Below are 14,688 nucleotides of genomic sequence, written 5' to 3' on the forward strand. Positions count from 1 at the left end.
AAGGAAATGGAAATAGCAAATGTTAGTTTTAATAGCAGCTTGATTATTTAGGCCAAAACTTTACAATTCTTTAGCCAATATTTTAATTTTTTTTTATTTAGATTTTATTTATTTGACTGAGATCACAAGTAGACAGAGAGGCAGGCAGAGAGAGAGAGGGCGGGAAGCGGGACTCGATCCCAGGACCCTGGGATCATAACCTGAGCCGAAGGCAGCGGCTTAACCCACTGAGCCCCCCAGGCGCCCCTAGCCAATATTTTAATACTGAATACCTGTCATTAGTAGTACCTAATACATAAAAACATATACTAGAACACCGGCATCTTCTTCAAATGTCTTTGGAATCCCTCCCCCAGTTTTTATAAAATTTCCAAAGTTAATGTGGTATAATAAAAACACCTATAGTTTGGTTTTGTCTTCAGTTTTTTTGTTTTTATTTTTTAAAGATTTTATTTATTTGTCAGAGAGAGAGAGAGAGAGCGAGTGAGCGAGCACAGGCAGAAAGGGAGAAGCAGGCTCCCTGCCGAGCAAGGAGCCCGATGTGGGACTCGATCCCCCGACGCTGGGATCATGACCTGAGCCGAAGGCAGCTGCCCAACCAACTGAGCCACCCAGGCGTCCCTTGTCTTCAGTTCTTGACAGAGAGCTCCTGAAACTCTTAAAATTTCCAGAATATCTTGTTATTCATAATGAATCTCTTTATTCTTACTTTCATTAGAGAGAATTTTTTAAAGATTTTATTTATCTGAGAGAGACAGAACGAGTGGTGGGGAAGGGCAGAGGGAAAAGAGCAGACTCCCTGCTCACCAGGGAGCCTGACACAGGGTTCAGTCCCAGGACCTGGAGATAATGGCCTGGGCCAAAGGCAGATGCTTAACCAACTGAGCCACCCAAGCGCCCCGTAATGAGCCTCTTTCAACAAAAGTTTGTAATACTGAGGTTACTCAGGATAGGAGCCCCCCCAACAGAGCTTCAGGAAGGGGGCAGCCACCAGCAACACCAGGAAGGGGACTATAGGGTTAGACCTTTCAGCCCCAGCACACTCTACCCACTCTTAGGGTTGGAAGCTGGGGACTGCCTTTAATAGCCAATGGCTTAATCAATCAGGCCTATTTAAGTAATGAAACTTGGGAGGTTTTGTGCCCTACGCCATGCCCTGCCATATCAACTCTTCCACTGGCTGTTGTTCCTGAGCACTGGTCATAACCAACCAGTGATGGTAAGGAACCTCTTCCCTGAGTTCTGGGAGTCATGTTAGCGGATTACTGAACTTAAGACGGAGGCTGTGAGAATCCCCAAATTTGTTGTCAGCCAGGCAGAAGTGTATGGATACCCTGGGCACCCATTTGCAGTTGACCTCTGAAGCAAGGGCGGTCTTATGGGATAAAGGCATCTACTAGGCTGTGCGCTAACTCTAAATAGTATCAGAATTGAAGTGAATTACTGAACAGCTATAGCTGGTGTCAAAGAGTTGAAAAACTGGGGTCAGAAAAAGAATACACATCACCTCTGGGGGTAATGGCCTCAACGTCCTATTTCTGGTGCAATTCGGGACCTTCTGAGTCAACAGCTATCATACCTAGGTCTAGAAATAATCTAAGAGGACTTCTGGGGATAAAAATATTCCTGGTAAGTGTTTGTTCCTCTATTGACCCCAATACTTTAGGGATCAAATTCGAAAAAGTTCATTAGCCAGATCCTACAGTAAAAATGATCGCTTTACTCAGTAGGCTCAGCGGACAAAAATCTTATTTATAAAGCAAGAGAAGAAGCTACTAAATACTTCTGCAAACTCAAATAAATGTAAACATTTCCATGTTTAACTTTACCTTACTACCAGTCAAGTTATATTATACAAAATTTTAATTCAGATTGACCTATGTAATTAAAGAAGCTATTTTGGAAAGAAATATCCTTAAAATTGTAATATATGGATTTCCATTTAGTAGATCAACTCCTGTAATCCTATCAATCAACTTTAAAAAGGAACCTAGTATGCTCTGGTTACCATTACTACCAACACTATAGCAGCGTATGAAGGCCCCTTGCTACTCTTCTTATAGCTTTCACCAGGCCCCTCCAGAAAAAGATGCTGAACTTTACCACACACTTGCCTCTGACCAGCAGTGATTGTCACATTCTCCGCAGGCAGAGGCACTGAAGACACGTTAGAGGCTGTGAAGATCTTGGTCTCAGACAGCTGTAAGACAGAGGGATTAGTTACTCCTGGTGTTAGGTGGGCTACAGTCAGAAATCTGGCATAGATAAGGGGAGTTTAACACCAAGGAAAATGGAAAACCCTCAGAAGAGAGGACCACCTACCCAGAGGAACCCTACCTGGACTGACCTCCACGCACCTTCTAGACAGGCTCAGTGATTTTATCAAAAGAGAGGGTAAAATCAAGAAACCCAGTAAAATATAGTGGAGTCACATGATATGCACACCAAACTTACAAAAACCTGAATACACATGCTATACAAAAAAGAGAGAAAACCTTTTTATACCTTCTGATCAGAGTTCCCAACTCCCACCTCGACCCAAACCAAATTTTAACTTCCAATGTTGCTCTCAAAGAAAGGTTACAGTCAAGACAAAGACAGAAATAAAAGAAATTAATTCCTAGCTTTTGAGCAGTAAGGGCCCAAATACTGGTGAATTAAGGTCTTTTCAGGGATAATTTCAACAATATGCAATTTTTGCCTTAATGGTAACTTTATTACACCTAGTCTTTGCAGTATAGGTAAGCAACTGTAGGAATAACTCATTCTAACTATTCAAAATTTGATTTGGTTTTGTTTTCACTTTTTGATTAAAATCTTTTCTCCAAAAGCAGGGAATCTACTCCCCCAAATACAGCATTTTCTGAAAGTTGCTTAAACAGATAAGCCAAATCTTAGAAAGTATTCACAAGGCAATAGCTCAGTTACAACAGAGAAGAATCACCCTCTTACGCTGCTGCATCTGAAATGTTAAGAACTCAGGCCTGGCAAACCAGGACAGTTTGACCGATTACCCTCTCACTACATGAGCTGTCTTGCCTGAACACACACAAGTACAGGAAAGTAGAATGAAAAATGTTAAAACAGAAGTTAAACCATGACCACTGAAAAGTAGAATTCACAACAAAAGCTTGACTGGGACCAAGAATCCGAAAAATTCTTTTTCTCAGGTACTACTCCAGTGAATTCACAACTTGTTTGGTGCCACGTTTACGCCACCCATGTACAAGGTTTCCAGGTTGAGTCAAGATGGAAGACAGCTGGCTCTATATATTCATCTCAGTTACAAAGCTGGGCTTCATGTAAATAAAAGGGTTCCAGAACCAACCAGACTGTAACCCTGAAGATGTGGTACAGTCCTTTTCTCTTTGTACCCACCTCTAAGCCAATCCCAGGACCATACGCCAGTGCCTGAATGTGAACCAAACAACAGAACCAGCTCTGGCACCACGTGCCGCCAGCAGCTGCTACTTAGCGCACCACCTGCCTGACTCCCTTTCTGGTGCCCTACCCAACCACCATCTCTTCCTGGGATAAATCCGACAATCAGATATTGGACTTACACAGGTGCACTTGCCCTTTCCATAGTCTGGTTCCACAGAGTCCTGTTCATGCCCAGTCTCCTTCATATAACATATGTGAAATGTTCTGGCTCAGAACACTATTTTGGATGTAAAAGTTTTGGGTCAGAATCTTAAGGGTGAATTTTGAGGGGTAGAAACATACCCATTTTCTATCCCTAAACACCACTTAGGGATAGAAAGCACTGGTGAGGAATAACCCGGGAATACCTACATCTTCATTCCAGTCTTCAGTTCCCCATTCCTCGGTTGCAGTCCTCCAAGCACCTGGCAATAAAGGAAAAAAAAGAAAAGAAAAAAAAAAACAACAGTGAAGTAATTTTAAGTGGCAGTGCAAGATATGTACAAAAAACACTAACGTATTAACATTTTGGCAGCCGAAAGTGTAGCCAGATTTTAGTAATCAGAAGGGATTCCTAGGCTCCAGAAGGAGAAAAAGACTATTTAGGAAGTGATACCTCAGAATATAAGGGTTTTAATAAGATGATGATTTCACATCTACTTTCTGGTTTTGTTACATAGTTTTAACAGTAAAGGCAGTGGGGGTGCAGGAGCCAGAGGACAACAGATCCAATGCTCCAGGCAAACTCTTAAACCCTTCAGCCCTTTGAATTAGTGGTCAATTCCAGTAAAATGGCAGCAGCCAATTTAAACCAGAACTACACCTACTCATCTGGTAGGAGACAACTCTGTGGGGGTCTGGAGAAACAGCAGTGAGAAGGAACACAAACAGCTGCCACAGGATAGTGGGACAGCAGTGAAGAAGGACCAGCTTCCAAACAAAGGGGACGGACAACTGTCTGCTACAGGAACTCAATTTAAAAATGTATACTCAGTAGCAGTCAAGTTTATAGATCTCGCTGGACTAATCGTAAGAAACCGTCATGGGTCTTGCTCTTTTCAAAAGACACTGGCCAAAACTGAGAAATCAAATGTGTGTTAGTTATTATCCTAATCCTAAACCTACAAAGTGTGGCATCTAACCCACCAAGGGCTCTGTGAAGACAATACAGGTGTATACTCTCCTCACGGTGGTAAAAATGAAGTCAGGATATAGTTTCTATAGGAAAGGGCCATCACCAATCAAACCACCTTCCATATCCCCCTTATTTTGCTTCATGTATACACAGATCCTCGGAAAGGGAAACTGTTCTGTGAGAGCCAGGATTCTTCCCTTCAAAAGGACCACAGTATGAAACGCCTGCCTATAGAAAAGGACAAGAACACTCTTTATTTTCTTCTCTAGAACAAGAGTACGTATTAACTCTTAAAGCCTTTTTTTCCAAATGAAGAAACCCTCTTAAAAGAACGGAAGTCTGGCATTCAGGTATTTCACGGTCACTGAAGAGAAATGTTCTAAACCTACAAAACCCATCTGAGGTTCTTCTAGGGGCTGCCTGGCTGAGTCAGTAGATCATGTGACTCTTGATGCTGGGGTCGTGCGTCCAAGCCCCACACTGTGTATGGAGACTACTTCAAAATAAAATCTTAAAAAAAAAAAAGAAAGAAAGAAAGAAAGAAAGAAATTCTTAACTTTTAATAATGAAAGAACCTCATTTCCTAGAGAAAAAGATGTTCACTGTAATACCTCTCCCAGAGCATTGTAACTGGACCAGGGAAATTCTAAACCACTTAATAATGGCAATGTTCTCCAAATCAAACTGATGTCCAATCTCAGTTGAGACAAGCTACAAAGCACACTCTTCTCTCTCCCGGGGAACACTACTCTTCCTCTGCACTGACACCCATCCTGCCCTGGGTAAATGGAATCCCAATCTGTCCACATACATAACCCTGGAGTTGGAAGTAACCCCGTACTAATAGGCTCTCTCAAGGCAGGAATGTCTGCCTGCACTCTGGTGACTGCATCTGGATGGGAAGGAAGAAGGAAGATGCCTACTTGACCCCATACAGGACGTGTAGTCGTGGCCAAGACGACTGTAACTGACGCAGCACGAGGAACAGGAAGGATGCACAGAATCTGAACAGATAAGGGCTTCCGTCCTGTCAGCAGACACGAGTCAATGAAAATGTCAGATCTCCATTAATGGACAGAACTTTTCAAGAAGGGAAAACGGGCCCAGCATATGAGGGAGAAAAGCAGAAAAGGAAAAAAGCAGGATGACAGAAAAATTACATATCCACAGATATTTCAATTCATTAAAATCTAAAAAAATATCCGGGGCAGTGAGGCACCTGGATGTATCATACCAGGAGCAGTCTCAAATTTTCGGGGATAATTTGACCCCTCAACCCCAATGAAATCAAGTCCTGAAACAAAAAAGAAAAGAGAAGAAAAACAACCAGTGAAATTTTGCTTATGAATGAGAACATTCGCCCCCAAATTACAATTCCCACTGTACCTGTGGATATTTTAAGGGTAGGTTTGAATTTCTTTTTAAATCTAAAAAGAGAATTTGAAGTGTGCTATCATGAAAACACAAAAAGATCACGCACGGAGGTCAGTTCATGCTATGAAATGAACAACGGAAATGCACGGAGCTACACCCAGCTCTTTCACACTAGCAAGATGGCAGCAGTATCACACAGCTCTTCATTCAGCCACAACTCAGATTTCTGATTCTAACCTTCCAAATCTGCTATACTCTACTAAGAAGAAATAAACACACACTTCATCATTCCTTGTTTCCAAACCAAATCCTTGCTGAGAACAGCTGAGGCTTTCAATCGAGGACTAGGACTCCTTGCATGATTTTCTATCCACAACAGAAAACAAATCCCTTAATCTCTATACTGTTTTGTACCAATGATAAAAAACCAAATGTCCAAGAACTGGAGCTCAGAAACTATAACTTTTGTTACTCAGACTGCTACCACTACCTCTACAAAGCCATCAGGAGATGAATAAAGAGCAACTCATTCATCAACCTCCAAAGTAATAAAGACATTTCTTAGCCAAATGTCTAGGGAATTAAAATGGATCTCCATCTTGTCCATAACTCAACTTCAGTCTCCACCAATGGGAAAATGTATCCAAAATGCACTGATGAGACAGTGTGGTAAACAAAAAGCAAGAAACATTCAGGACCTAAGGTCTCACATCTCGTGGGAAGTAGATGAACTGTTTGTGCCAAAGACCCTCCCAAAGAAAGAGATAAAGATCAACAGTCTTTGAAAAAGGGCAAGGCAAGTAAACAGATGGAGTCAAAGAGCCTAATTCCTGTTCTGCTACTGAATCATTCCCCCTTTTACAGGAGAAAAGGGTCGTGAGCGCTCCATGTGCCGGCTCAGCTGTAAGAAGTTAGTGATCACATAAGAATAAAACACTCTGTTGCCTAGAAGCTGTTCTTATTTAAAAGGGTGAAAGTTAAAAAGAGAGAGAGAGAGAAAACCATCTTTTACTCCCTAACAGCTCTTGGTATATCCCACAAACCTAAAATATCCTTAAATATATAGAGCCTACCCAGCTACAAGTGAGCTAATGACAACAAAAAATCGTATTTAAATCCCCTTAATATTCTTCCACGTTCAGAAGACTATCCAATAAATAGAGCTAGAAATATACAATTTCCCCTTTCCCCAGATACTGCAATTTTCCAAAAATGAAGGGAAAGAAGATATTATCTCAATACGAGAAAACAATTAAGCTCTTAGTGGGTTTTGATTCCAGGCCTTTTTCACCTCTACAAGTAGTGGCTCAATTAAGTAATTATGGATACCTTTTCTGAGAGCAAAGCTAGACACTCTAACAGAAACCCTAGGAAATGCACGTGGACCTAACGGAAGCCACACAGGGTGACAGAGCATGGGCTCTGAGAGTCCAACAATTCTAAGTTCAAATACCAGCAATTTCACAACCACCCTTTCCGTCTGCTTGTCATCTGAAGATAGCGACTAGCGTCAATCTCACAGAAGAGTGACGAGGCCAGGTGACACAGCATGGTTAAGTGCCCACAGGCACACAGACAGGAAGAGAATATACACAGTACTTCGATGGCCATCCCCCTCTCTATCTCTGCACCCAAAAACTATTCCTCCACTTTTTAATATGATGATAACCTCAAAGTAATTATTTCCTTAGGTTTTAGAGACAAGAAACAAAAAACAGTCACTCACTCGTCCCATCATCTGGTTCGAAGTGGCCAGTGTTGTTCCACGTACTGCCGCCGCTGTTAGTGCCATAGTTATCGTCGGTACTGGCCGGCTCTGCGTAATCAGCGGGGTTAAAGGTTCTGGGGGTGGGGGGGGGGGAAATGCTTAAAAGAGTCTCTGAGCTCTAAGCAGCACCAGCAAAAATGAACTCAGAGAGGATGGCCACAAGAATCCTGACTTTGGGGGCGCCTGGGTGGCTCAGTGGGTTGGGCCACTGCCTTCGGCTCAGGTCATGATCTCAGCGTCCTGGGATCGAGTCCCGCATCGGGCTCTCTGCTCGGCAGGGAGCCTGCTTCCCTCTCTCTCTCTCCGCCTGCCTCTCTGTCTACTTGTGATTTCTCTCTGTCAAATGAATAAATAAAATCTTTAAAAAAAAAAAAAAAAAAAAAAAAAAGAATCCTGACTTTGCCCTAACAACAGATCAACCAAGCCCATTCTATAACCCTATATACATCTACTTCCCTCACTTATCAGCCTACCTAAAATCCTATGGTATAATCTCAATTTAGATCTACCATCTGTCCTGGATTAGGACATCAAGAATCATAGTAAGAGGCATGGGTCATGACCCCAGGGTCCTGCGGTAGAGGGTATTGGGCTCCCTGCCCCACAGGGAGCCTGCTTCTCCCTCTGCTGTGTTCCCTCTCTCGCTGTGTCTCTGTCAAATAAATAAAATCTTTAAAAAATAGTAGTAATAATAAAATCCACGTAAAATTTTGGAAAACAGCAGGTATATGCATTCAAATAAAGCTATGAGATGGAGAAAATGACCCAGTCGGGGGGTGACTCATCTAAGCCCAAAGTCTACATACCTATCTGAGTCAAACGGTCTAGAAATTTTTCTGATCACAGCTCCGGTAGGGCTGCCTATTACCCTCAGGGTACCAGGCTATCAGCCACTCTAGAATATTACAGTGGTGCTTAGGGGAAAAAAATTAAAGACTTCAGCACGAAATCAATGACACTTACCCCATTCCTTGAGCAGAAAACCTTCCTCCTCGTCTACCAGAGCCACCTAAAGAGAAAAGGAGAAAAAGAGAGGGAAAAAGACTATTTTAGAAGCTGATATAAAACTACCTTGCTAAATGAGACAACTCTGCCATAGTTAACTGGGTGATATGATGAAGATGTTCTCTCTCACCCCGCAGTGCAGTTAATATACACCACAGGAGGACCACCATTACTACAGACAGACTTTTCCTTTGCTGACCAAATGCTGGTCCTTAAGCAAATACGTCAACATCAACGATAAAGATTAAAGAAAATGACACCTACCTTCTTTCCCACTGCCCACTCAGCAATCTCTAGAATTTGCATGACATCTCAACAGTTAAGATAATGAGATGCCATGGGAATTTGCTTGTTTTCAAATAAAGCAGACCCCTAAAGAACTAACAGTAAGAGTAATCCTGCCCCCCATTTTCACCCCCACCCCTCAAGAAATTGATCACCTCTGCCTCGGCCACGTCCTCTTCTGCCTCTTTCTGTACCTCTTCCAGAAGGCCCTCCACTCTTGGTGCCATCTAATCCGTTTTCCTGACCCCGAACTAAAATTAAAAACACAGCCAGAGCACAGTCAACAGAATTTATCTAAATATGTAAATGGCATGTAGAGATGGTGGTGGGGAGTCGAAAATGAGGAAGAGAAAATGAGCTGGAAAGGTGGGATATGAGGTCTACTCAGGGATGAGCCACACAACAGAGAGCTGTAGGTTATACAACTTCACCAATAACTGCAGAGTAATTTCATGCCAACCTGGTAGCTGCAGCTAGAAAACGCTACCTGTAAGAGGTACCAAGGCCTCACAATAAAGAGCGGGAAGAAACAAATCAAAAGGATATTATGGTTACTAGGGCCAGCCTAGCAGCGTTCTGACATCCCTCAAGTCCAGACATTACTGACCCACAGCTGGTTTTGTTAAAGCCCCATGCATACACTCTCGTCCACGGCTGGCACCTCTCCCTCGTCTTGGTGGCCCACCACGTCGCCGACTATAGTCTCGGTCACGGTCTCGATTTTCTTTGCCTTCCTCGTTGGATTCCGTTTGGCCACCATCCTTCTGTCCGGAGACTCCCTTCTTCTTCCCGACCATCTCCCACGAATGCTAAAGGGCAGAGCATTCACGTCTAATCAATATGGACTGCTATCAGGAAATCACAGATAAAAGCTGGGAAAACTGTCAACCCTTTTCCTCTCATCATCCAAGTCTAAGATACTTCCACTAATTTATGTCCTGTTTAAATGGAGGGTACAGACTACAATCTCAGTACAAATTCTACACCTATCACTGCAAAACCAAAGTCCTTTATTGTAGGGGAGGTGCTTAGAACTAATGGATTGCAGGGATCACTTCTATAAGGATTGCCAAGATCTGGATCCAGAGCAGTCACTTGGCAGATCAAAGGACCTAGTTATTGGTCCCTATCTTTCAAGGCTATTTCCAGGGCTGAAAAAACGAATTCCCTTTGGATTCAGCGACTCTCAACTTTTTACCGTCTTGTTCCTGTCAAAGCAAAAAAGAACTGAAAGTTTCTAAAGGTTGACTTTGAATTCAGAAGGAACAAACCACATCGGGCTCCTAGGCACATTCTCTCATCAAGCAACCAGAATTCAGGAGGGAAACAACTGCGCCTACTCATCACCACCCCCAACCCTCCAAACCACACTCTCTAACACACACACCAATTTCCTTTGCTAAAAAAGACCAAGTCAATAAGACACAGCCCTGGCCCTGAGACATGTGGACTATAGGAAACCTTCTATTCCAGGTTTTACATGCTGTGTTCTCCCTATCCTTCATGATCTGATAATAGTCCAATTAAACTTTCTCCAAAGCAGCGTAATCTGTGATTCATTCCACACTGCAGGACCGAAAATCTGTGGTAAGGAAAGTAAGCCAGACCATCCTGCGAAAACCTCATTCCTCAGGAAATGAGTTTTATAAATCTTAAGTTTTAAAAACACACCCCTCAGGGCCCCTGGGTGGCTCAGTTGTTAAGCGTCTGCCTTTGGCTCAGGTCATGATCCCGGGGTCCTGAGACCCAGCCCCACAGCAGGCTCCCTGCTCAGTGGGGAGCCTCCTTCTTCCTCTCCTTCTGCCCACACTTGTGTTCCCTCACTCACTCTCTCTCTCTGTCAAGTAAGTTAAACCTTAAAGAAAGCAACAACTCTGGATTCACACATATTTTGCAGAAAATACATACAAATAAAAATTCCCAAACACCAGGGTGCCTGGGTGGCTCAGTAGGTTAAAGCCTCTGCCTTCGGTTCAGGTCATAATCCCAAGGTCCTGGGATCGAGCCCCGCATTGGGCTCTCTGCTCTGCAGGGAGCCTGCTTCCTCCCCTCTCTCTCTCTCTGCCTGTGTCTCTGCCTATTTGTGATCTCTCTCTCTCTCTCAAATAAATAAAATCTTTAAAAAAAAAAAAAAATTCCCAAACACCAAGACGACCAGATCTTTACCACCCTAGTTCCCATCTCACTCAAACAACAACGACCCAGTGCTCAGCAACAGCTATCCAATATCTAGTAACTTTAAAGAACAGGGACCAAGTACAATATGAAATGACTATTAATTTTTTCAGGTCCAATTAACATTACGGTCACATAGAATATCCTTCTTTAAGGGAAGCATGCTGTAGAGTATTTTATTTATGATGACTATAACTTACTTCCAAATAATTCCAAGTGTCCATCAATGGATGAATAAACAACATGTGGCATATCCATATATTGGAATACTGTTCAGTCTTAAAAAGGAGTGAAATTCGGACACACAGCCACAATATGGATAAACTCTGAAAACACTACGCCAAGTAAGAAGACATAAAAAAAAAAAAAAAATACTGTATGATTCCACTTACATGAAGTACCTAGAATAGGCAAATTTATAGAGACAGAAACTAGAAGGTTACCAGGAGCTGGGAAGATGGGGAAAGAGGTCTGGAGGGAGTTATTATTTAAGAGATACAGTTATTTGTTTGGGAAATGAAAGAGTCCTGGAAATGCATAATGCTAATGGCTGCACAACAATGTCAGTGTACTAAATGCCACTGAATTACACACTTAAAATGGTTAAAATGAGGGACGCCTGGGTGGCTCAGTCGGTTAAGCCGCTGTCTTCATCTCAGATCATGATCCCAGGGTCCTGGGATGGAGTCCTGCATCGGGCCCCTTGCTCCACAGGGAGCCTGCTCCTCTCTTCACCTCTGCCTGCCACTCTGCCCGCTTGTGCTCTCTGACAGATAAACAAATAAAATCTTAAAAAAAAAAAGTAAGACGATAAATTTTAAATGTATTTTACTATAATTTTAAAAAGTTTTTAAGTTAAAACCTCAGCTTAAAATTATAGCAAAATCATAACCACAATTCTAAAGAATCTATAATAGTTCACGAGTAACTTTTTAAAAAGATTAAGGACCCCCCCAGGACTCAGCAGCTCCTTGCTGCCTACTTTTCCAGTCCAAGCTCATTCCGCACCACAGCTGGTAGGTCATTTTATGTTCACAGTCGCTTCAATTCCTAAGTTACTGTACTCCTATTATAACTAAATCTGCATCAGGAATCCTGGAAACTAGACTCAGAACAGCTTTCAGAGTTTTCAGCTAGTTTGTCTTAAAACCTGGCAAAAGCTTCAGAAACCTGTCACCCTTCCCTTCTCTACGGCATGTATCAGCAGCTGGCGCTACCCAGGTTCTATAAGGAAAAGAAATTACCATGATCTCTCCAAAGGCACTGCCAGTTTTCTGATATGACCTCATCCACCCAAAGACATCCAACATCCCCTGGCAGCTGACATTACGCCCCACTGGTTTCACTAACAGATAGTTTATTTGTAGGATAAGCCTACATTTTCCAGTTTATTTTCCTCTCTGACGTTGTGGAAGGTTAGCTTCAGAGCATTAAGCGGAAGATGATGGAAGGTGAAACGAATGTGACTTGAAGGAGGGAGGGACGGTGGGAGCAAAGTAGGATTCCAGACTTCTAAAAGGCACGCGTTCAGTCCGACCTCTTCCCCGCACCCAAAAATCTTACAATTATTCTAGAGTAAATCAAAGTGAGCCAAAGGCACTATTATCTGATTATCCAGACAGTAATTTTCAAGTAAGATCAATAATGTAAAATCTCAAACATTTTTTTTAAAGTAAACTTTACACCCAACATGGAGCTTGAACTCACAACCCTGAAATCAAGAGTCACAGGCTCCCCTGACTGAGCTAGCCAGGATCAAGACCACAGTTTTTAAGAAAAAAATCCACAAATTTAAATTCAACGACTAAAGAAAGCTTTCCACTACTATTTCCTATTGTCTCAAGGAAACTGACAAACCTCCAACATTTAGCTAATGTGACACTGTAACACCAGTAAGCTGATCTCTCTCAAAGTGAACTCTGGTTATCTACCCAACCAAAGATCCCCAGAGTAGGACCACATCCAGAGTAGGACCAACGAAGATTACTTTAAAATGATATACTGCTTATTAAAACAATAAAGTTCTCTGCTAAGCACCACAGGCACATCCCAAAGGTTAGTAAGGCAGAACACCTGCTCTTAAGGGACTTAACAACTTGGGACAGTGATAAGACAAGCACAAAAATATAAAGATCTCATTAAGTGGAAAGGAGAAGAGGTGAAATTCTAGGGCAAGAGGTCCTCCAAGATACCCCTATCATCTCCAGGTATGGTCAAAAGGCTGTTAACAATCTCTCTACTACCTCAACAGAAATAACTTCAAGCAACGAAAATATATTGTAAAAGGTAACACTAATGAGAATGTCTTGAAATCAGAATTCACTAGTTTGTGTGGCTTTATTCAACAGCAATACAACAGATGAGTAGAATGTTCTATGATTAGTAACTAAGGCTAACATATAGCATCCCTACCTAATTCAGAACCCAGTCCGGAAAACACTCGATAGCCTATAATGAATGATTTATTCTAAGCGAATTAAAAAAGACAGATTTTATGTCTCTTCCTACTTACTGTATATAAATTTTAAGTATTCGTAACCCACAGCAAACAATCTCCAGGGCAGTTCTCTGCTCCGTTTGGAGAATAAAGTACTCTCCTTTATTTATTTATTTTTAAGTAATTTATTTATTTATTTGACACAGAGAGACAGTGAGAGAGGGAACACAAGCAGGGGGAGTGGGAGGAAGAGCACACTCTCCACTGAGCAGGGAGCCCGATGTGGGGCTCGATCCCAGGACCCTGGGATCACGACCTGAGCCGAAAGCACTTAACGACTGAGCCACCCAGAAGCCCCTAAACTACTCTCCTTTAAGCTGAGTTACTCCACTTGCTATTTTTAGAATATTCTGAGCTTCTCAGCCAGGGACCCACTTTCTAGAATGTTCCATTAACACTCTACCGTATCTGGGTTTCCTTCCAGTAGGACATTGATGGCTCTGTTGACATCTCCATTGCAGTCATGCAAAGCAATGACACATTCATCCTGGTTCTTGCCTGTGATATCAATCAACTGAAAGAAAAAGATCAGCAACCATCAAGAACAAGCTTGACTCCTCACAAAGGGAAGCCAGGTGAGCAAGGGAAAAGGGAGAAGACACCAGTTGAGTCTGAAAGAACCCCAGGCTTAAAAAAGCAAAATATGCAGAATTTTGGTATTCTAGTTCAGTAAGCAAAATATTTACCTTTGATTAGGGATGGGGCCAAAGTATTTATGAAATAATCAAACAATGAAGTATCTAATAGGGAATCAAACCCAGAAGCACACAGGCTTCACCACACCATCAGCTTCTACAATTCCTAGATGGCACAACTGCTCAAAGTTGCTATAAGAAATGGCATCAACAAAGTCATCCAATAAATAAGAAGTTAAAATTAAAACCTTTTGGAACAAGGTAGCCGTCCAAAGCGGGATGGTAAATCAGAAAACAAAAGCATGTACTTATTGGCTTAACCTATTATATTTCAGGTCATAATTCTTTCTATACCTACAGCACAAAGGACCCTGGTAGCTATCTGTGACAT

The 14,688-nt window shown here is 42.2% G+C and overlaps 1 protein-coding gene across 1 annotated transcript in view; it reads right to left on the minus strand.

Annotated features, from left to right (window-relative positions):
- UBAP2L (ubiquitin associated protein 2 like) overlaps positions 1–14,688 on the minus strand; it is a 41,956-nt gene that overhangs the window by 21,839 nt on the left and 5,429 nt on the right. Inside the window, 7 exon segments of the mRNA XM_045086858.1 lie at positions 2,115–2,200; positions 3,796–3,848; positions 7,659–7,774; positions 8,664–8,709; positions 9,146–9,241; positions 9,631–9,799; positions 14,066–14,176. Of these exon segments, the coding sequence (XP_044942793.1) occupies positions 2,115–2,200; positions 3,796–3,848; positions 7,659–7,774; positions 8,664–8,709; positions 9,146–9,241; positions 9,631–9,799; positions 14,066–14,176 (677 nt within the window).

The sequence above is a fragment of the Mustela putorius genome, unplaced genomic scaffold (genome assembly GCF_011764305.1).
Source record: "Mustela putorius furo isolate JIRA1106 unplaced genomic scaffold, ASM1176430v1.1 tig00000997_pilon_pilon_pilon, whole genome shotgun sequence".
Classification (NCBI taxonomy): Eukaryota; Metazoa; Chordata; class Mammalia; order Carnivora; family Mustelidae; genus Mustela; species Mustela putorius.